This window comes from Panthera pardus, unplaced genomic scaffold (assembly GCF_024362965.1).
Source record: "Panthera pardus isolate Hobbes unplaced genomic scaffold, ASM2436296v1 HiC_scaffold_27, whole genome shotgun sequence".
Lineage (NCBI taxonomy): Eukaryota > Metazoa > Chordata > Mammalia > Carnivora > Felidae > Panthera > Panthera pardus.
Window position 1 is genome coordinate 56923263 of NW_026526843.1, and position 21720 is coordinate 56944982.

At 35.4% G+C, this 21720-nt stretch overlaps 1 protein-coding gene across 4 annotated transcripts in view; it reads left to right on the forward strand.

The window, feature by feature from the left end:
- Positions 1–21720, forward strand: part of RPS6KA6 (ribosomal protein S6 kinase A6) — a 219391-nt gene that overhangs the window by 123453 nt on the left and 74218 nt on the right. For all 4 annotated transcript variants that reach the window (XM_053891451.1, XM_053891454.1, XM_019429490.2 and 1 more), the window contains one exon: positions 21252–21358. In XM_053891451.1, the coding sequence (XP_053747426.1) occupies positions 21252–21358 (107 nt within the window). The remainder of the gene's footprint in view (positions 1–21251; positions 21359–21720) is intronic.

Here is a 21720-nt window from a genome sequence, read left to right on the forward strand (position 1 = left end):
AGGAGACTTATCTAGAAAAATATTGCTACAGCTGATGTCAGAAAAATTACCAACTATGCTCCGTTGTAGGAATGTTATGGTTTCAGGTCTCACATTTAGGTCTTTAATTGCTTTTGTGTTTATTTTTGTATATGGTGTAAGAAAGGGTCCAGTTTCATTCTTTTACATGTTACAACTCAGTTTTACCATCATCATTTCTTGAAGAGATGTCTTTTTTCCATTGTATATTCTTTCTTCCATTGTCCAAAATTAATTTACCAAATAATTGTGGGTATATTTCTGGATTTTCTATTATTTTATATTGATGTGTGGGTCTATTTTTGTGCCAGTACCATACTATTTTGTTTACCACCGTTTTGTAATATGACTTGATGTCTGGAATTGTGATGCCACCAGTTTTGTTTTTATTTTTCAAGGTTGCTTTTGTTGTTAAGGGTCTTCAATGGTTCCATACAAATTTTAGAATTATTTCTTCTAGTTCTATGAAAAATTCTGTTGTTATTTTGATACAGATTACTTTAAATGTGTAGATTCCTTTGGGTAGTATACACGTGTTAACAATATTTGTTCTTCTAATCCATGAACATGAAATATCTTTCCTTTTATTTGTGTCATCTTCAGTTTCTTTCATCAGTGTTTTATAATTCTTAGACTACAGGTCTTTCATTTCTTTGGTTAAGTTTACTCCTAGATATTTTATTGTTTTTGATGCAAATGTAAAATTATTACCTTAATTTCAGTTTCTGCTGCTTCATTATTTTGTGCATAGAAAGGCAACACATTTCTACACACTGATTTTTTATCCTGCAACTTTACCAAATTCATCAATCAGTTCTAATTAGTTTCTGGTGGATTCATTCAGATTTTCTATATAGAATACCCTTTCAACTGCAGATAGTGAAAGTTTTATATCTTCCTTGCTGATTTAGATCCCTTTTATTTCCTCTTGTTGTCTGAATCCTGTGGCTAGGACTTCTAGTAATATATTGAATAAAAGTGGTGAGAGTAAACATCCTTTTCTTGTTCCTGACCTTAGGGGGAAACCTCTTGACTTTTCCCCATTGAATATTATTTTCATTGTAAGTTTTTCATATAAGGCCTTTATTATGTTGATATATGTTCATTCTAAACCTACTTTGTTGAATTTTTATCACGAATGGATGTTGTAATATGTAAAATGTTTTTTCTGCATCTATTGAGAGGATCATATGGTTCATAAATATTTTATTAATGTGGTGTGTTCTGATGATAGATTTGTGAATAATTGACTACCCTGGCAGCACAAGAATATATCACATTTGATCATGTGAAGTGATTTTTTTAATGTACTGTTTAATTTGATTTGCTAGTATTTTGAGAATTTTTAATTTTTTTAAGTTTATTTATTTTGAGAAAGAGAGAGAGTGAGCAACATGAGTGGGGGAGGGCCAGAGAGAGAGGGCAAGAGAGAATCCTCAATGCTGGGCCAAATCACATGAAATCACGATCTGAGCTGAAATCTAGAGTCAGATACTCAACCTACTGAGTCCCCCAGTGCTGGTATTTAGAGTTTTTGAATCCATGTTCATCAGCAATATTGACCTATAGTTCTCTTTTTTATGGAGTGTTTATCTGGTTTTAGTATCAAGGCAATTTAGGCCTCATAGAATAAATTTGGAAATTTTCCCTCCATTTCTATTTTTTGGAATAATTTGAGAAGAAGAGTAATTGCCTCTTTTTTGAACGTTTGGTAGAATTTTCTGTGAAGGCATCTAGGCCTGGACTTTTGTTTGTAAGGAAAGTTTTCATTACTGATTCAAATTCTTTGCTGGTTATTGGTCTGTTCAAGTTTTCTATTTCTTCATGTTTCAGTTTTGGAAGGTGGTTATATGTTTCTAGAAATGTATCCATTTCTTACAGGTTGTCAAATTTTTTGGCATAAAGTTTTTCGTAATATTCTCTTATGATTGTATTTTTGTGGTATTGGTTGTTATTTCATTTGGGTCATTTCTCCTTTCTTTTTGGTATGTCTGGCTAGAGGGATATCAATTTTATTAACTTTTTCAAAAAACCAGCTCCTGCTTTCATTGATCTGTTCTTGTGCTTTTTTTAAAAGTTACTATATCATTTACTTCTGCTCTACTCTTTATTATCTCCCTTCTTCTACTGGATTCAGGATTTATTTTCTGTTCCTTTTCTAACTCCTGTGGGTGTAAGGTTAGATTATGTGTTTGGGACCTTTCTTCTTGAGGTAGGCCCGAATTGCAATGTACTTCCCTCTTAGGACTGCCTTTGCTGAATCCCAAAGTGTCTGGACTGTCATGTTTTCATTTTCATTTGCTTCCATGTATTTTTTAACTCTTTAATTTCCTGGTTAACCCATTAATTGTTTAGTAGGATGTTTTTTAACATCCATGTATTTGTGGTCATTCCAAATTTTTTCTTGTGGTCGACTTCATGTTTCATAGCGTTTTGATCCGAAAATATCCATTACATGATCTCAATATATTTGTACTTGTTGAGGGCTGATTTGTGTCCCAGTATGTGATCTATTCTGGAGAATGTTCCATGTGCACTCGGGAAGAATGTGTATTCTGCTGCTTTAGGATGAAATGTTCTGAATATATCTGTTAAGTCCATCGGGTCCAGTGTGTCATTCAAAGCCATTGTTTCCTTGTTGATTTTCTGCATAGATTATCAGTCCATTGCTGTAAGTAGGGTATCAATGTCCTCTACTAGTACTGTATTATTATGAATGAGTTTCCTTTTGTTTGTTATTAATTGATTTATATATATCTGAGTGCTTCCAAGTTGAGGGAGTAAATGTTTACAATTGTTAGATCTTCTTGGTGGATAGACCCCTTAATTATGATAATGTCATTCTTAATCAATTGTTACAGTCTTTGGTTTAAAATCTACCTTGTCTGATATAAGTACGGCAACTCGGGCTCCTTTTGATATCTATTAGAATGATAGATGGTTCTCCATTCACTCACTTAATCTGCAGGTATCTTTAGGTCTAGAATGAGTCTCTTTTAGGAAACATGTAAATGGATCTTGTTCTTTAATCCCTTCTGATATCCTATGTCTTTTGATTGGAGCATTTAGTTCACTTACATTCAGAGTGATGATTGCAAGATAAATTTAGTGCCATTGTGTTACCTGTAAAGTTCATGTTTCTGGTGATGCTTCTGGCACTTTATAGTCTTTATTGCTTTGGTCTCTTTATTTGTTTTTCTCCACTCAAAAATTCACCCTTGAAATATCTTGCAGGGCTGTTTAGTGGTCACAAACTCCTTTAATTTTTATTAAAGCACTTTATCTCTCCTATTCTGAATGACAGCCTTGCTGGATAAAGAATTCTTGACTGCATATTTTTCCCATTCACCATATTGAATATATCCTGCCATTCCCATTGGCTTGCTAAGTTTCAGTGGACAGGTCTGCTGCTAACCTTATGTGTCTACCCTTACCCTTATGTAAGGACCTTTTGTCCCTAGATGCTTTCAGAATTCCCTTTATATTCCCTTTGTATTTTGCATGTTTCACTATGATATGCCATGGTGTTGACCTGTGGGTGTTTGTTGTTGTTTGTTTGTTTGTTTGCTTTTGAGGGGAGTTCTCTGTACTTCTTGGACTTGAATGCCTGTATCCTTCCCCAGATTAAAGAAGTTCTCAGCTATAATTAGTTCAAATAAACCTTCAACCCCATTTTTCCACTCTTACTCTTCTGGGATTCCTGTGGTACAAATATTGATTCATTTCATGGAATCACTGAGATCCTTAAGTATCCCTTCATGAGCTAATAATTTTCTTTCCCTCTTCTTCTCAGCTTCATTATTTTCCAAAATTTTATCTTCTATATCACCTATTCTTTCTTCTGCTTCTTCAGTTATCATTATCACTATATCTAGTCAGCTTTGCATCTCAGTTATATCATTTTTTATTACAGCCTGACTATTTTTATTCTTCTGTCTCTGCAGCAAGGGTTTCTCTGGTGTCTTCTATGCTTTTTTTTTCTCCCACGCCCAGCTAGTAGTCTTATGACTATTGTTCCAAATTCTTGTTTAGATATATGGCATATATCTGTTTTGAGAAAATCCTTGGCTGTGATTTCTACTTGGCCTTTCTTTTGGGAAGAATTCCTCCATCTTGCCATTTTGGCTAAGTTTCTGCCTTTTGTGTATTTTAAAAGCTTGCTATGTTTCCTGCACTTGAGTGTAATGCTATATTAAAAAGGAGTCATGCAATGTCCAGGGTCTAGAACTTCAGGAAGTGTTTCTGGGGTATACTGTGTGTACTCTGCTGCTGCATTTTGGCTGCTCTTTTCCAGCGGTCACTCCCCTGCATAGCTCCTCCTGGCTTGCAATGGGGAACCTTTGGACCTTTAACTAGGTGTTCTTTGATTTGTTTGTTAACATAAGCCTTGTGCCTTCCACAATGCCTCCCTCCAACCATGGAAATTCTTCTACCCATTGTCAGATTGATTTCCAGCATGTTCCAAATGTTCTGACCTCAGTACAACAGTTTTTGATGGACGAGGAAAGCCCACGCCTGCCTACTTAAGCAACATCTTAACTTCTCCTTAAATTTTTATTTTATAATTTTTCTGTCCACAAGGACAAGACAGAGGAATTCACCCCAATAGAAAGAACAGGAAGAAATCACCCCCACAAATGGACCCACAACTATATGGTCAACTAATCTCTGAGAAAGTAGTAAGAAAAATCCGAGGCAGTCTCTCCAAAAATTGGCATTGAGACATCTGGATGGCAACATACAGAAGAATGAAACTGGACCACTGTCTTTCACCATCCACAAAAATAAATTCCAAATGAATTAAAGACCTAAATTTGAATCAAGAAAACCATCAAAATCCTAGAGAACACAGGCAGCAACCTCTTTGATCTTGGCCATAGCAATTTGTTACTAAGCACGTTGCCAAAGGAAAGGGATACAAAAGGCAACATGAACTATTGGGACTTCCTCAAGACCAAAACTTCTGCAAAGAAAAGCAAACAATCAAAAAAACTAGGAGGGAGCCTACAGTATGAAAGAAAATATTTGCAATCAACATATCTGATAAATGGTTAGTATACAAAATCTATAAAGAACTTATCAAACTGAACATGCAAAAAACAAACAACCCAGTTAAGAAATGGGCAGAATATATGAATAGACATATATGTCTATTTCATTTCCAAATACGTCTTCTTTTCAACGAAGACATCCAGATGGCTAACAAACATATTAAAAAATGCTCATATCTCTCATCATCAGGGAAATGCCAATCAAAACCACAATGAGTTCCACTTCATACCTGTTAGAATGGCTAAAATTAACAGGACAAGAAAAAACAGGTGTTGTGGAGAACGGGGAAACCTCTTGCACTGCTGGTGAGAATGTAAAGTTGTGTGGCAAATCTGGAGAACTGTATGGAGGTTCCTCAAAAAAGTAAACACAGAACTATTCTATGATCCAGAAATTTCACTATTAGGTATTTACCCAAAGGATACAACAATGCAGATTTGAAGGGATACATGCACCCCAATATTTAGAGCAGAATTATCAACAATAGCCAAACTATGGAGAAAAACCAAATGCTCATCAACTGATGAATGGATAAAGAAGATGAGTGTATATATACATATATATATATGAATATATAAATATAAATAAATATATATATAGTGGAATATTACTCATCCATGAAAAAGAATGAAATCTTGCCATTTGAACCACATGGTTGAGACTAGAGTGCATTATGCTAAGCAGAATAAGTCAATCAGAGAAAGACAAACACCATATGATTTCACTCATATTTGGAATTTAAGAAACAAAACAGATGAACATATGGAAAGGAGGTGGGGAGAAGAAAGGGAAACAAACCACAGAAACTTTTAATGATGGAGAACAAAGGGGTGATGGAGGGAACAGGGCTAGAGATGGGCTACATGGGTGATGGGTATTAAGGAGGGCAATTTTGATGATCAGTGAGTATTATATGTGATGAATAACTGAATTCTATTCCTGAAACCAATATTTCACTGTATCCTTACTATCTAAAATTTAAATAAATTAAAAAATTAAATTAAAATTTAATAATTATAAAAGATAAATGAAGCTAGATTCTAGGTGTGTTTTCTTTCTGCTTGCTGTGAGAAGCTTGATAGGAAAAAGAAAAAAAAACTTATTTAAAAATTATAAAATAAAATAAAATTTGCTCTTTCTCTAAGAAAAAAATACAAAAACAAAGCATAACAAAACACACACACACACACACACACACACTAAACAACCCATATGAAGCCAGATCCTGTTTCCCCTAGAGCTGAAGCTTTGTAGCACTCTATGATCTGTAGACTTAGTATGTAGGAGGGTTTTGTGCTGGTCTTCTGGGAGAGAGGCCTGTTCTCATTCTCAGGTGGATTTGCCCTAGTAAAGATGTGCCTGGAGTGTGCAGTGGGGTGGGACTTGGTATAATGGCTCCATTCTCCACTTGGTGGCACTGTTTAACTCATTGAGGTCCTTCAATGCTGGTGGGCTAAGGGTGTAAATGCTTTGCCCTGCTTTCTAGTCTCAAAAGCTGGAAGTTCACGCCCTCAGAATCACCCCTCCTGGGTTTTGGCTTGCGTCAGATCCGCACTTTCACCCTGTCTTTGACTGAGCTGTCTGCCTGCCAGCAGTCGTGTGTTTTATCCCAGATGAGGCTGTGTTTTAAAATCCCATGCTTTAGAGACCTCCGCCGCTTGGACCTGCACTGATCCCCTGGGGGATGGTCTTGTTGTGCTCTGGCTGGTGCCAGTTTGTCCCAGAAAACAGTTGCTTTGACTGCAATGGCAGTGGCTTGGAGTTTAGAGTAAATTACAACACACAGCTGGCTTCAAGGTTTGCAGCCCTCAGCCATGGCTTTGTTACTATACTGATAAATGGAACAGCTCAATGACTCCTATTGATAGAGTCTTTTGCCCATGAAGAGGCTGTATCACCTCTACCAAAGGCACTCCAAGAAGGGGAATCACTTTTCCCTGTGCAGTCCAGGGGATCCTCAGACCACACTGCCAGCCACCAAGGCTCAGCTGTGCTTCCTTGCTGGAGCACCACCAGACACTGACCTCCAAAACTTCAGGCTATGTGCTCTGCTGTTTAAGAAAACAGACAGTATTGAAAACTTCTCCTTTTTCCCCCATCAATATTTTTTGGGAACAGTTTCTTGTGCAGTCCCCTGGGTGTGTTTTTACTCCTTTTTTTCCATTCTGTTTCTCTCTTTCTCTAAGATCAGAGCTCTCTCCCCACCACAGGGCCTGCCACTGTTTTCTCCCTCCAATCAACTCTGTGGTTCCTACCTTCCATGGGTTATTTTTTGTTTGTAGTAGTGCAGCCTCATTAGCTAAGACATCTGATTGGTTTCTTGGGTGTTCAGAATGATTTGATATTTATCTAGCTGTTCAGGGGAGGAGACAACCTTAGGGTCACCCTACATCTCTGCCATTTTAACCCTCTCTTCTACTTGTGTCTTTTATTCTTCACACTATTTTATAGGTAATTAATCCACTATGTTTTTTTTAAAATAATTTTTAATTTATTTTTTGAGAGAGAACATGAGTGGGGGAGAGGCAGAGAGAGAGGGGATTACAGAGGATCCAAAGCAGACCCTGCACTGACAGGCTGACAGCAGAGAGCCCCAAGTGAGGCTCGAACTCATGAGCTGTGAGATCATGGCCTGAGCCGAATTCAGAAGCTCAACTGACTGAGCCACTCAGGCACCCCAATCCACTGTCTTATATACAGCAGTCCCTCATTATCTGCAGTTTTTCTGTGTTGTTTCTTTTACTCATGGGCAGCCATGGTCCAGAAGCAGACAATCATACTTTAGACATATCCTCAGAAGATCAGTAGTAGGTTAATGCTATGGCATAATGCATATGTTATTCCCTTTACTTCATCTCATCACCTAAGCAATTTATCATTTCAAATCATCACAAGAATAAGGGTGATTGCAGCATAACAATTATTTTGAGAGAGAGAGAGAGCCCACATTCATGTAACTTTTATTACAACATGTTATTCTTTTTTATTATTTGCTTTTGTTGCTAATATTTTATTGTGTCAAAATTATAAGTTAAACTTTATCATAATGTATGTATTGAAAAAAACATACTATGTATAAGGTTTGGCACTACCTGCAGTTTTAGGCAGCCACTGAGTGTGTTGGAACATATCTCTTGCCAGTAATTGTGAGGACTACTGTATTTACCTTTATTAGTGAGATTTATACTTCCATGTGTTTTCTTGTGAGTAGTTAACACCCCTTTTTTCAGCTTAAAGGAGTCCCTTAACATTTCCTATATGACCAGTTTATCGGTGATGAACTCTTTTCGCTTTTTCTTGTCTGGAAAACTCTATTTCTCCTTCAGTATTGAATGATAATATTACTGTGTACAGTATTTTTTGAATTTTTTTTCCCTCGGTCTTTTTAATATATTGTGCCATTCCCTTCTGGTCTGCAGAGATTCTGCTGAAAAATCTGTTGATAGTCCTATGGGGTTTCCTTGTATGTAATAAGTTGTTTTTCTCTTGCTGCTTTTAAGAATCTCTATTTTTAACTTTTGAAATTTTACTTATAATGTCTTGTGTGGCTCTTCCTTGATTTTTCTTACTTGGGCCTCTGAGGGCTTCCTTTATCTAGATATTTGTTTTTACCAAAGGCTAGAGAAGTTTGGGGCTATTGTTTCTTCAAATAAATTTTCTCACGTTTTCTCTCTCTCTTCTCCTTCTGGAACTCCTATAATGTGAATGTTGTTCTGTTCTTTGTTGTCCATAGGATACTAAAACTATCTTCGGTTTTTAAATTCTTTTTTTCTTTTTGCCACTCTGTTTGGGTGAATTCAACTGCCCTGTCGTCTAAACAACTGTCTTTCTTCTGCTTCATCTAATCTGTTGTAGAAACCCTCTAGTGTATTTTTCCATTTAGTTATTTTATTCTTTGACTCTATTATTTTTGTTCATTTTTTCTTATATATTCTATCTCTTTGTTGCAGTTTTCACCGTGTTTCCATTCTTCTCTATAGTTTGATGAGCATTTTTAAAACTAATACTCTGAACTATTTATTAGGTAAATTACTTATATCTGTTACATTAAGGTCTTTTTTTTCTGAGTTTTCATCTTGTTCTTTCATTTGGAACACATATGTCTATTTCCTCATTTCGCTTGACTTTCTGTGTTTCTGTGTATTATATGAAACATCTACTTATCCCAGTCTTGCTTCAAAGAATGGTCTTGTGTAAGAGATGAACCTTATCTTTCAACCATATCCTAGCTCTTGGTTCTCTTAAACCTTTGTGATTGTCTAAGCATCCTGATTTATTCTTGATAGGTCCCAGTTGTTGAGGGTGTGCCAAGAACTGTCAGTGTTCCAGAGGGAAAGATCTCAGTCAGCACCTAGTTTCAGGATTGAGAGCCAGATCCTCAGGAAGGAGTTTTATTTTATTCTTTATTTTTTTAAATATACTTTATTGTCGAATTGGTTTCCATACAACACCCAGTGCTCATCCCAACAAGTGCCCTCCTCAATGCCCATCACCCACATTCTACTCTCCCCCACCCCCATCAACCTCAATTTGTTCTCAGTATTTAAGAGTCTCTTATGGTTTGCCTCCCTAGCTCTCTGTAACTTTTTTCCCCTTCCCCTTCCCCCATCGTCTTCTGTTAAGTTTCTCAAGATCCACATATGAGTAAAAACATATGGTATCGGTCTTACTCTGACTGACTTATTTTACTTACCATAATACCCACCAGTTCCATCTATGTTGCTGCAAATGGCCAGATTTCATTCTTTTTCATTGCAAGTAGTATTCCATTGTATATATAAACCACATTTTCTTTTTCCATTCATCAGTTGATGGGCATTTAGGCTCTTCCCATAATTTGGCTATTGTTGAAAGTGTTGCTATAAACATTGGGGTACAAGTGACCCTATGTATCAACACTCCCATATCCTTTGGATCAATTTTCAGTAGTGCTATTGCTGGGTTGTAGGGTAGTTCTATTTTTAATTTTTTGAGGAACCTCCACCCTGCTTTCCAGAGTGGCTGCACCAGTTTGCATTCCCACAAATGGGGCAAGAGGGTTCCCATTTCTCCACATGCTAGCCAGCACTTATACTCTCCTGATTTGTTCATTTTAGCCACTCTGACCAGCATGAGGTGGTATCTCATTGTGGTTTTGATTTGCATTTCCCTGATGATGAGCATCTTTTCATGTGTCTGTTGGCCATCTGGATGTCTTCTTTGGAAAAGTGTCCATTCATGTACTCTTCCCATTTCTTCACTGGATTATTTGCTTTTCAGGTGTGGAGTTTGGTGAGTTCTTTATAGATTGTGGATACTAACCCTTTATCTGATACATCATTTACAAATATCTTTTCCCATTCCGTTGGTTGCCTTTTAGTTTTGTTGATTGTTTCCTTTGCTGTGCAGAAGCTTTTTATCTTCATGAGGTCCCAATAGTTTATTTTTGCTTTTAATTCCCTTGCCTTTGGAGATGTGTCAAGTAAGAAATTGCTGCAGCTGAGGTCAGAGAGGTTTTTCCTGCTTTCTCCTCTAGGGTTTTGATGGTTTCCTGTCTCACATTCAGGTCCTTTATCCATTTTGAGTTTATTTTTGTGTATGGTGTAAGAAAGTGGTTTGTCTTCATTCTTGTACATGTTGCTGTCCAGTTCTCCCAACACCATTTGTTAACGAAGCTGTCTTTTTTTATTGGATACTCTTTCTTACTTTGTCAAAGATTAGTTGGCCATATCTTGTGGGTCCAATTCTGGGTTCCGTATTCTATTCCATTGGTCTTTGTGTCTATTTTTGTTCCAATACTATACTGTCTTGGTGATTACAGCTTTGTAGTAGAGGCTAAAGTCTGGGATTGTGATGCCTCCCGCTTTGGTCTTCTTCTTCAAAATTACTTTGGCTATTCAGGGTCTTTTGTGGTTCCATACAAATTTTAGGATTGTTTGTTCTAGCGTTGAGAAGAATGCTGGTGCAATTTTGATTGGGATTGCATTGAATATGTAGATTGCTTTGGGTAGTATTAACTTTTTTTAAAAAAAATTGGGTAATATTGACATTTTAACAATATTTGTCCCTCCAATCCATGAGCATGGAATCTTTTTCCATTTCTTTGTCTCTTCTTCAGTTTCCTTCATAAGCTTTCTATAGTTTTCAGCATACAGATATTTTACATCTTTGGTTAAGTATATACCTAAGTATTTTATGGTTCTTGGTGCAGTTGTGAATGGGATAAGTTTCTTTATCTCTCTTTCTATTGCTTCATTATTGGTGTATAAAAATGCAACCGATTTGTGTACATTGATTTTGTATCCTGCAACTTTGCTGAATTCATGTATCAGTTCTAGCAGCCTTTTGGTGAAGTCTGTCAGGTTTTCCGTGCTGAATTCATGTATCAGTTCTAGCAGCCTTTTGGTGAAGTCTTTCAGGTTTTCCATGCAGAGTATCATGTTATGTGTGAAAAGTGAAGGTTTGACTTCATCTTTGCCAATTTTCATGCCTTTGATTTCATTTTGTTGTCTGACTGCTGATGCTAGGACTTCCAACACTATGTTAAACAACAGTGGTGATAGTGGACATCCCTGTCGTGTTCCTGATCTCAGGGGGAAAGCCCTCACTTTTTCCTCATTGATGATGGTATTAGCTGTGAGCTTTTCATAAATGGCTTTTATGATGTTTAAGTTTGTTCCTTATGTCCCAACTTTCCTGAGGGTTTTTAGTAAGAAAGGATGCTGTATTTTGTCAAATGCTTTTTCTGCATCTATTGACATGACCATATGGTTCTCATCTTTTCTTTTATTAATGTGATGTATCACTTTGATTGATTTGTGATTATTGAAGCAGCCCTGCATCCCAGGAATGAATCCCACTTGATCATGGTGAAGAATTCTTTTTATATGCTGTTGAATTTCATTCGCTAGTAACCTGTTGAGAATTCTGGCATCAATATTCATCAGGAATGTTGGCCTGTAGTTCTCTCTCTCTCTCTCTCTCTCTCTCTCCTTTTTTTGATGGGTCTCTGTCTGGTTTGGGAATCAAAGTAATGTAAGTGTCATAGAATGAGACTGGAAGTTTTCCTTCCCCTTTTATTTTTTGGAGCAGCTTGAGAAGGATAGGTATTAAGTCTGCTTTAAATGTCTGGTAGAATTCCCCAGGGAAGCCATGTGGTCCTGGACTCTTTTTTGTTGGGAGATTTTTGATAACTGATTTAATTTCTTCACCAGTTATGGGTCTGTTCAAATTTTCTATTTCTTCCTATTTGAGTTTTGGTAGTGTGTGCGTGTCTAGGAATTTGTCCATTTCTACCATGTTGTCCAGTTTGTTGGCATATAACTTTTCATAGTATTACCTGACAATTGCTTGTATCACTGAGTGATTGGTTGTAATAAATCCATTTCATTGGTGATTTTATCTGTTTGGTTCCTCTCTCTTTTCTTTTTGAGAAGTCTTGATAGGGATTTATCAATATTGTTTATTTTTTCAAAACCAACTCTTGGTTCCACTGATCTGTTCTGCTGGGCTTTTTTTGGATGCCATATTGTTTATTTCTGCTCTGACCTTTATTATTTATTTTCTTCTGCTGGCTTTGGGGTGTCTTGCTGCTCTGCTTCTAGTTCCTATAGGTGTGCTATTAGAGTTTGTATTTGGGATTTTTCTTGTTATTTGAGATAGGGCTGGATTACAATGTATTTTCTTTTTAGGACTGCCTTTGCTGCATCCCAAAGGGTTTGGATTGTTGTCTTTTCATTTTCATTTATTTCCATATATTTTTTAAATTTCTTCTCTAATTGCTTGGTTGACCCATTCATTCTTTAGTAGGATGTTCTTTAACCTCCATGCTTTTGGAGGTTTTCCAGAATTTTTCCTGTGGTTTATTTCAAGTTTCATAGCATTGTGATCTGAAAACTGTGCATGGTATGATCTCAATTCTTTTATAATTATGAAGGGCTGTTTTGTGACCCATTATGTGATCTATCTTGGAGAATATTCCATGTGTATTTCAGAAGAAGGTATATTCTGCTCCTTTGGCATTTAGAGTTCTACATGTATCTGTCAAGTCCATCTGGTCCAATCATTCAGGGCCATTGTTTCTTTACTGATTCTCTGTCTAGATGTTCTGTCCATTGCTGTAAGTGGAGTATTAAGTGTCCTGCAATTAACCCCTTCTTAGCAATAAAATTGTTTATGTTTGTGATTAAATGTATTATATATTTGGGTGCTCCTGACTTTGGTGCATAAACATTTATAATTGTTAGCTCTTCCCGATGGATAGACCCTGTCATTATGTAATGCCTTTCTCATCTCTTCTTACAGCCTTTAATTTAAAGTATAGTTTGTCGGATATAATTATGGCTACCCCAGCTTTCTTTTGGCTTCCAGTAGCATGATAGATAGTTCTCCATCCCCTCACTTTTAATCTGAAGGTGTCCTCAGGTCTAAAATGAGTCTTGTAGACAGAAAATAGATGGGTCTTGTTTTTTTTTTTTTTATCCATTCTGAGACCTTATGTCTTTTGGTTGGCACATTTAGTCCATTTACATTCAGTGTTATTATAGAAAGATATGGGTTTAGAGTCATTGTGATGTCTGTAGGTTTCATGCTTGTAGTGATGTCTCTGGTACTTTGTGGTCCTTGCAACATTTCACTCAGAGCCCCCCTTAGGATCTCTTGTAGGGCTGGTTTAGTGGTGATGAAATCCTTCAGTTTTTGTTTGGGAAAACCTTTAACTCTCCTTCTATTCTGAATGACAGGCTTGCTGGGTAAAAGATTCTTGGCTGCATATTTTTCCTGTTTGTCACATTGAATATTTCCTGTCATTCCTTTCTTGCCTGCCAAGTTTCAGTAGATAAGTCTGCTACTACCGTTATGTATCTACCTTTGTATGTTAAGGCCTGTTTATCCTTAGCTGCTTTCAGAATTCTGTTTATCCTTGTATTTTGCCAGTTTCAGTATATGTCATGCAGAAGGTTTATTCATGTTATGTCTGAGAGGAGTTCTCTGTGCCTCTTGGATTTCTATGCCTGTTTCCTTCCCCAGATTGCAGAAGTTCTCAGCTATGATTTGTTCAAGTACACCTTCAGCCCCTTTCTCTTTCTTCTTATTCTTCTTGAATTCTTATGATATGCATATTGTTCTGTTTGACTGAATCACTTAGTTCTCTAATTATCCCTTCATGATCCTGGATTTTTTATCTTTTTCTCAGCTTTCTCTTTTTTCCATAATTTTATCTTCTAATTCACCTATTCTCCCCTCTGCCTCTTCAATCTGCACTGTAGCCACCTCCATTTTATTTTGAACTTCATTTATAGCATTTTTAAATTCCTCATGACTGTTTTTTGTCCCTTTATCTCTGCAGCAATAGATTCTCTGCTGTCTTCTATGCTTTTTTCAAGCCCAGCAATAAATTTTATGACTATTACCCTAAATATTTGTTCAGTTATATTGCTTATATCTGTTTTGATCAATTCTTTAGCTGTTACTTTTTCCTGGAATTTCTTTTGCGGAGAATTCTTCCTTTTCATCATTTTGGCTAATTTTCTGTCCTTTATGCGTTTTAAAAGCTTTTTATATGCTCTGCACCTGTGAGCGCTGCTATATTAAAGGAGGGGGGGTCATACAGTGTCCATGGCCTGGCCCTTCACGAGATGTTTTTTGGAGAGTGTTATTTGCTGTCTGTCGTGGTGACTTTGTTTATTTTATTTCCCTACTCATAGTGATGTTTTGGATCCTCCATCATGTGTGCTTTGATTTGTTTCTTGAAGTAGCCCTATAGCCTGTAAGGTTGTTCCAGTGTCTCCCTGTTATACTCAGTCTCTTTTCATCCCAGACTCTTGAGGTTCAAAGTCCATTGGCTTCAGACTTTCTTTGTTTGAGAGATGCAGAAAGTACAGGTCTCACTACTTCTCCGCCAAGTTGCCCCCTCCTCAGAAGCCTCAGGCAGGAGTTTTAAAGTATATATATATATATATATATATATATATATATATATATATTCCTTTGGAGTATAATTATAAACCCTACTGGTCTCCAGACCTGGAAATCTGTAGGGGCCCCTGGGCTATAGTTACAAAATTCAGAAATTCACATGAGTGTATGAGTTCCTTTACGTGAGGTACCAGCATGTTGTATCAAGGCTAAGGGAGGGCACAAAGATGATGCTCCCTGGCCTATGTTCCTCAGACCACCCCCATAGGCTCTAAAGTGTGAGCCTTTTACCATTTCTTGTGAAGAAGTGTTCAGTTAGTGTTCAGGTCTCTTTCATAGTGAATTTTTCCTTATATAGCCATAGATTTGGTGTGTCCATGGGAGGAAGTGAGTTCAGAATCTTCCTATCAGGACATTGTTTTGGACCACCACCTCCCCTTTAATGCATTATTTTCAATTTAATTGTTTTTATCCATAACACTTTTTTGTGTTATTTTAGCAGTTGTTTTAGTGTTTGTAGTGTAAATCTGTAACTCAGGAGTTAGGAATCTGTGATCTCACAGAAGATATAGCCAGTTTCTTATTTCTGTAAATACAGTTTTATTGGAACAAAGCCACACCAATTGATTTAAGTTTTATCTGTATCTTCTTTCATGCTTCAACAGAAGTGTAATTACATGGTAATTTTTTATTGGATGGTAAGCATTATGAATATATTTTTCTTATATTCTGGATACTTTTGTTTTCTTATAAGTAGAATTATCTTTGTTCTCAGATTTAGTTAAGCTTTTGAGTTTTGATTTTAAACTTTGTTATGTAGAACTAGAGCAGAATTTAGTCTAGAATCAATTTTTGCCAATACTGCAGCATGATCCTTTTTAGTATTCTAACCCATACCCTGTGAATTATAATTTTTTTTTCTCACTGTTGAGAACAGGACCTATCCTGTTCCTTTGTGAACTCTGTGGATTCTTTTTTTAATCCTTTAGGATTACCTGGGTTTAGGTAATTTCCTCATGTCCATGATTGGCAATTTTTTATTAGATAGCAGACAATCTGAAATTTATCTTGTTAGGTGATGGATATTTTTGTATTATAAATATTTAGATTTATTCTGGAATGTATAACTAATTTGATTTTTTTAAGGTTGTTAAACTGGACTAAAACTGCGTTTAATTGGGGACTAATTTTGCACCACTCTGATGCAAAACACTTTGGATTACTTTATCCAATACCCTGTGAATTATGAGGTTTTCTGCTCTGGTTGGAGGTAACAGGAAGTTCCTCACCCTGTATAAATTCTGTAGGATAGCCCCTCTAATCCTTTAATTGATTGTTTCCTAGTTCACGATAGTTTCCTCACTCATATGTCCCAAACATTTCTCTGCTAAATACTTGAGGGAGACCTCTACTCTATTGTTCTCTCTCTTTCTCTCTCTCTCTCTCTCTCTCTCTCTTTCTCTCTCCGAAATTATCCCTTCCGTATTCTATCTTGTGAATTCTATCCTTCTTGTCTCCCCAGCCTCTCACTACCTCAGAGTCTTCAAGGCTCTGCCTTACTTGGCCCTTCCTGCACTGCTGCTTTAGAAACTGTTTCCAGATTGTTAGGTAGGACAGCTGTAATTCTTACCTTGTTTGTTTCCTATTTTTCACATTCACTGTCTTTTGTTGACTGATGGCCAATGTCTTTAAAAATGTCATTTCATAGATTTTGTACTGTGTTTTAGTTGTTTCAGGCAGAAGATTAAATCGTGTCTTTGTCTACTTCATTTTGTCTTAAAGTGGTAGTCTGGGACTAGCATTTTAATTGGGTGATAGTGGATCAACATCTCACTTCCAGAATTAAAATGTTGAGCATGGGAAAGGTATTATTGATTCCCAGAGCTGTGGAACTTGCTTTGAAAAGGGAAAAGTATGCTTATGATATGCTAGCTAGTGCTTAAGTGGCTAAGGTCTCTGGCTTCTATCTGTCTACCTCCAGTGCAGAACATGCCATGCATGAATATAGACTGTGATCTTGGTATATTGTTTATTATAGAACAGAATTCAGTTTATGGTAGGGTCTGTCTAGGACCCCCTTCCAAGGAGGGTTTTTAAAGGACCTTGATAAAAGCTGTTCTCAAGACATAGAATAACAACAGAGAAACAAGGCCCCAGAATTCATGGTTTCTTGTCTTATAGTGTAGAAATTTCAAGAATGTGTGAGCAATTCTTACTTGTAGTCATTTCTAATTTTCTTTTAAACTCTTCAGACCTTCATTCTCGATGTGGGACTATCTAAACCCATACTAGCACAGAGATGCAGTCAGTAAGTTTTGATTCCTAAGTCTGGAATCTTAGACTTTTAAAAGCATTTTAAATGCATTTCCCAAAAGACAATAAATTAGTATATTTGTTGAACAGGCTTTTAGAAAATGATTTGTTACTTCTTTAGACAGCTTATTAATAAGAAGTTATTTATTTGTTATACTTCACTTGTGTATACAATATAACTGTCATGTCATCCAAAATGAGGTATTTTCTTTATGCCTTAGAAGAAGACTTTTTAAAAGTACATTTTTGTATGTGTTAAAGACTTTTATAATATATGTCATATATTTTAAAGGGAATGGTACCTTCCTAAATTTCTCTTCCCACCCCCAACATATACATGCACACACACAGATACACACACAAAACTTTAAGCTATGTTTTACTTTGCTAATATTCAGAAAATATATTTGGATGAATGAATGATAATTGTAGAGCTTCCAGTTTTTCCAGAATTAATTTATAGGTTTAATAAAATTTCAATCAGTGTCTCAATAGGAATTTTTGTTTGTTTGAAAGTGACAGAATTATTTTTACCAACTTATCTGGGAAAGTAAACAAATGGGGGAAAACTAAGGTTTTGAAAATAAGGCACACCTTTTTCTTGCCCTACCTCTTGTTTAAAATTTTATAAAGATACTTCTATCAGCAAAACATCATAGTATCAACACAAGATTAGACACATACTGTATAGGCCCAAAATATTCTGGTATATATGATTTACCATATGTTACTATGATAGAAGATGGATAACAAGTTAATGGCAGAGATTGATTGATCAGCAAATAATATATTATAAATCATATATTTCAGAGAAAAATCATTTCAAATTTTCATCTCTATCTCATACAAATGATAAATTTTACCTAAATAATTAAATCTGGAAAAACGATTGTTCTAAAAGAAAATGCAGTCGAATTTGTAGTTGACCATTGAATAGAGATTTCTGTAATCATTAAAATAATGAAGGAAAATCATACATAAATGATACATAAATTTGACTACATACAATTAAGAATTACTGAATGTAAGACAACAATCACAAAATGGTGAAAATATTTACAAGTAATATTACGGAGAACTGATATTTTTAATATTTAAAGGGCTTATACCAACTGAAAAAAACAGTAAGTAAATAATGAAAAATAGGCAAAAACATTTCTGATAATTCACTTACAAAATAGAAAGGCTTAGAGAACATGGTAAAAAATGTTTAGCCTAGGAATCAAAATTTAAATTAAAAAAAATTGGTGGCTTTTTTGTGTAGCAAATTAAAAAATATTTTTTGAAGAGTAATATTCAGTGCTATGGTGGATGTAGTAAGACAAATGTTTTCATAAATTGCTGATGGGAGTATAAATTATTGTAAACTTTTTTGGAAAATAATTTTATTCTGTATGTCAAAAGTCTTGGACTATTTATTTTTACCAACCCAGTACTTCCTGTCTTATTTCTTAGGAATCCTTCTTTGGGTAATAATCATAAGAGTGGAAAATACATATATATATATATATATATATATATATATATATATATATATATATTATAGAGTTATCTAAGATAATGAAAAACTGGAAGTAGCCCAAATGAACATTTAGGTAAATTATGGTAAATTAGTTATGTTGATATTCTTTCAGGCATTGAGAACCATAAAATATAATATCACCAAACTAATTTACCATAATTTACCTAAGTGTTCTATTGGGTTATTTCCAGTTTTTAATTATCTTAATTATCTTAGGTAACTTTATAATATGTGTGTGTGTGTGTGTGTGTGTGTGTGTGTGTATACCATTTTAAAGATATGGGAGGTTGCTTATGATATAAGTGGGTAAAAAGGAGGACACTAAGTAGTATACAGCGTGATCTTAAATATGCTAAAACACACATGCACTCATACATACACAAACAATTTGAAGAGCAGACAACGAAAGACTAACAGGGTGCTAGGGTTTTAAGTGATGTTTTTTCATGGGTTCATTTGTGATAGGGTGATTAGTGAATAGGAAAGCATTAATGGTACTGAAACTAAAACCGAGTTGAAATATAGCCGGCAGAAGTGGCTTCTGGGAAAGAGGTACTTCTTAAGTAGTTCTTAGGAATAAGTATTCCTGACTTCAAATCCTAGACCTGCTTCTTACTAGCTATGTTATTCTGGGCAAGATATTTTATCACTTTGTCTCTTTGTCTCTTTTTCCATATGTAAGGTGGTGATAATACCTACTTCATAGGGTTGTTTGAAAGAGTGTAATAGCATAATGAATGTAAAGTTACTGGCATATAATTGCTACTTATTAAGTTTCTTATTTGTGTCTCTCATGAGGCTTTTAACACAGTTTAATGACAAAATAATATGCTTGCCATAAAGCTTAGGCAAAGACTCTAATTTAGAGTTTGAAATTTTTTTGTTTAAGGTTTTCTTATGTGTTAGGTTTAAATGAAAGTTTTGATTAGCCTTCCTGAGAAGTTAAATAAGTAACAAACATATTTATTCTTCATAAAGTATCAAGTGAAAATTATGTTCATATACTTTTACCATTATATTCAGATGAACTCTGAAATTTAGATAATGCACAACTTTGTTTTTCTATAGATCATTTTCAGAAGTAGGCAGAGTTTCAAAATTTATCTTTAACTGCTCATTCTCTGAAATTTTACTAGTAACCTAAGTCTGTATTATGTAATTCAGTGACCATAATAATAAATAGGCAGTTCAGTTACAAGATTTTATGATGTTTCATTCAAATTTTGAGCTTTCCTAATAATTCAGAGATTTCTTTAATGAAAATAGCTAATTTCTAGACAAGTTATTTGTTTTGCCATTCAGAAGCCTTTGGTAAATCTTAAAAATTACATCTAATGTTTGAGTAGTACCCAATTTTGTGTGTAAATTTAACACTCAGGAATGAATATAGACATAAACCTATAAATAATTATGCCTCATGGTTAAATACATAGCATTCTACAATTTACAAAGCTTTTTTCCACATAAACTAATATGTTTTTTTCCAAAAAGTTAATGTTAATTTTTTTTGAGAGAGAGAGACAGAGTGTGAGAGGGGGAGGCGCAGAGAGAGAGGGGGAGACACAGAATCCGAAGCAGGCTCCAGGCTCTGAGCTGTCAGCACAGAGCCCGACATGGGGCTTGAACCCACAAGCTGTGAGATCATGACCTGAGCTGAAGTCAGACGCTTAACTGAATGAGCCACACAAGCCCCCTAACATGGCTTTTAAAATAACCTTGTTAGGTAGATATAGCAAGTGTTATTATCCTTATTTTACAGCTTTAGAAACTAAAGCCTAGAGGGCTAAGTAGCATGTCAAACATTACACTGCTAATCTGATTCTAATTCCAGTACTCTTTTCACTTCACCATAGCAGCTTTATTCCCAGGCACAAAATGAGGAATAATATATCATTAAACCCAAGTACTTTACCAGCAGAAGGGGCCTAGAGCTACTCTTTAGGTTAGATACTGGGTTTAGAACTTGTTTAATGTAAGAGTTACTAATTTAACATCTTGTGTTGGTATACTAGAAACTTTGGGTTAGTTAGAGCTGTTAATAGTGAAATTCCTGAGAAGTGATAGTAGACAGTGAAAGAGAAAATGTAGAAATAGTGGAATTACCAATGGTACACCAAAATATCCTATAAACTTCAAAGATCCTGAGAATATGACTACATTGTAGCAGAGTACTAAAATTAATAATTGCATTATGACACTAAAGTGTTACAAAAAGGTAAATCCTGCAGAGTACATTCAATGTAGAAGATATATAAACTCCATAATATGTTTTAGGAAGATTTGCATTAAAACAGTATTAAAGAGAAGGATTCCTAAAGAGTTAATTTCATCTACCTACTTATCTTATTTTTTTTAATTAACCTAGATTTGTCTGTTTATTCATTTTTAAAGAAGTAAATTTTTAAAATTCAATATTGAAGAAACGATCAAATGGTAAATTATTGCATTCTAGGTTCTGTTTACAGAGGAAGATGTGAAATTCTACCTTGCAGAACTGGCACTTGCTTTGGATCATCTGCACCAATTAGGAATTGTATATAGAGACCTGAAACCAGAAAAGTAAGGCTATATTCTCCTTATGAATCCCTGTCACCAGTATTTCTATAATTACAGTTTTCTCCACTGTTTTGTTTTTAAAATTATGTGAAAATATACATGAATTATGCAATTATATGAAACTTATTTATAACAAGTAATATTTATGAGGTACCCATTGATTTTTAAAATTTTTTTAATGTTTATTTTTGAGAGAGAGAGAGGAGAGGGAGAGAGAGAGAGCGCGTGGGGAAGGGAAAGAGAGAAGGAGACACAAAATCCCAAGCAGGCTCCAGGCTCTGAGCTGTCAGCACAGAGCATGATGCAGGACTCAAACTCATGAGCCTTGAGATCATGACCTGAGAGAAGCCAGATGCTTTAACTGA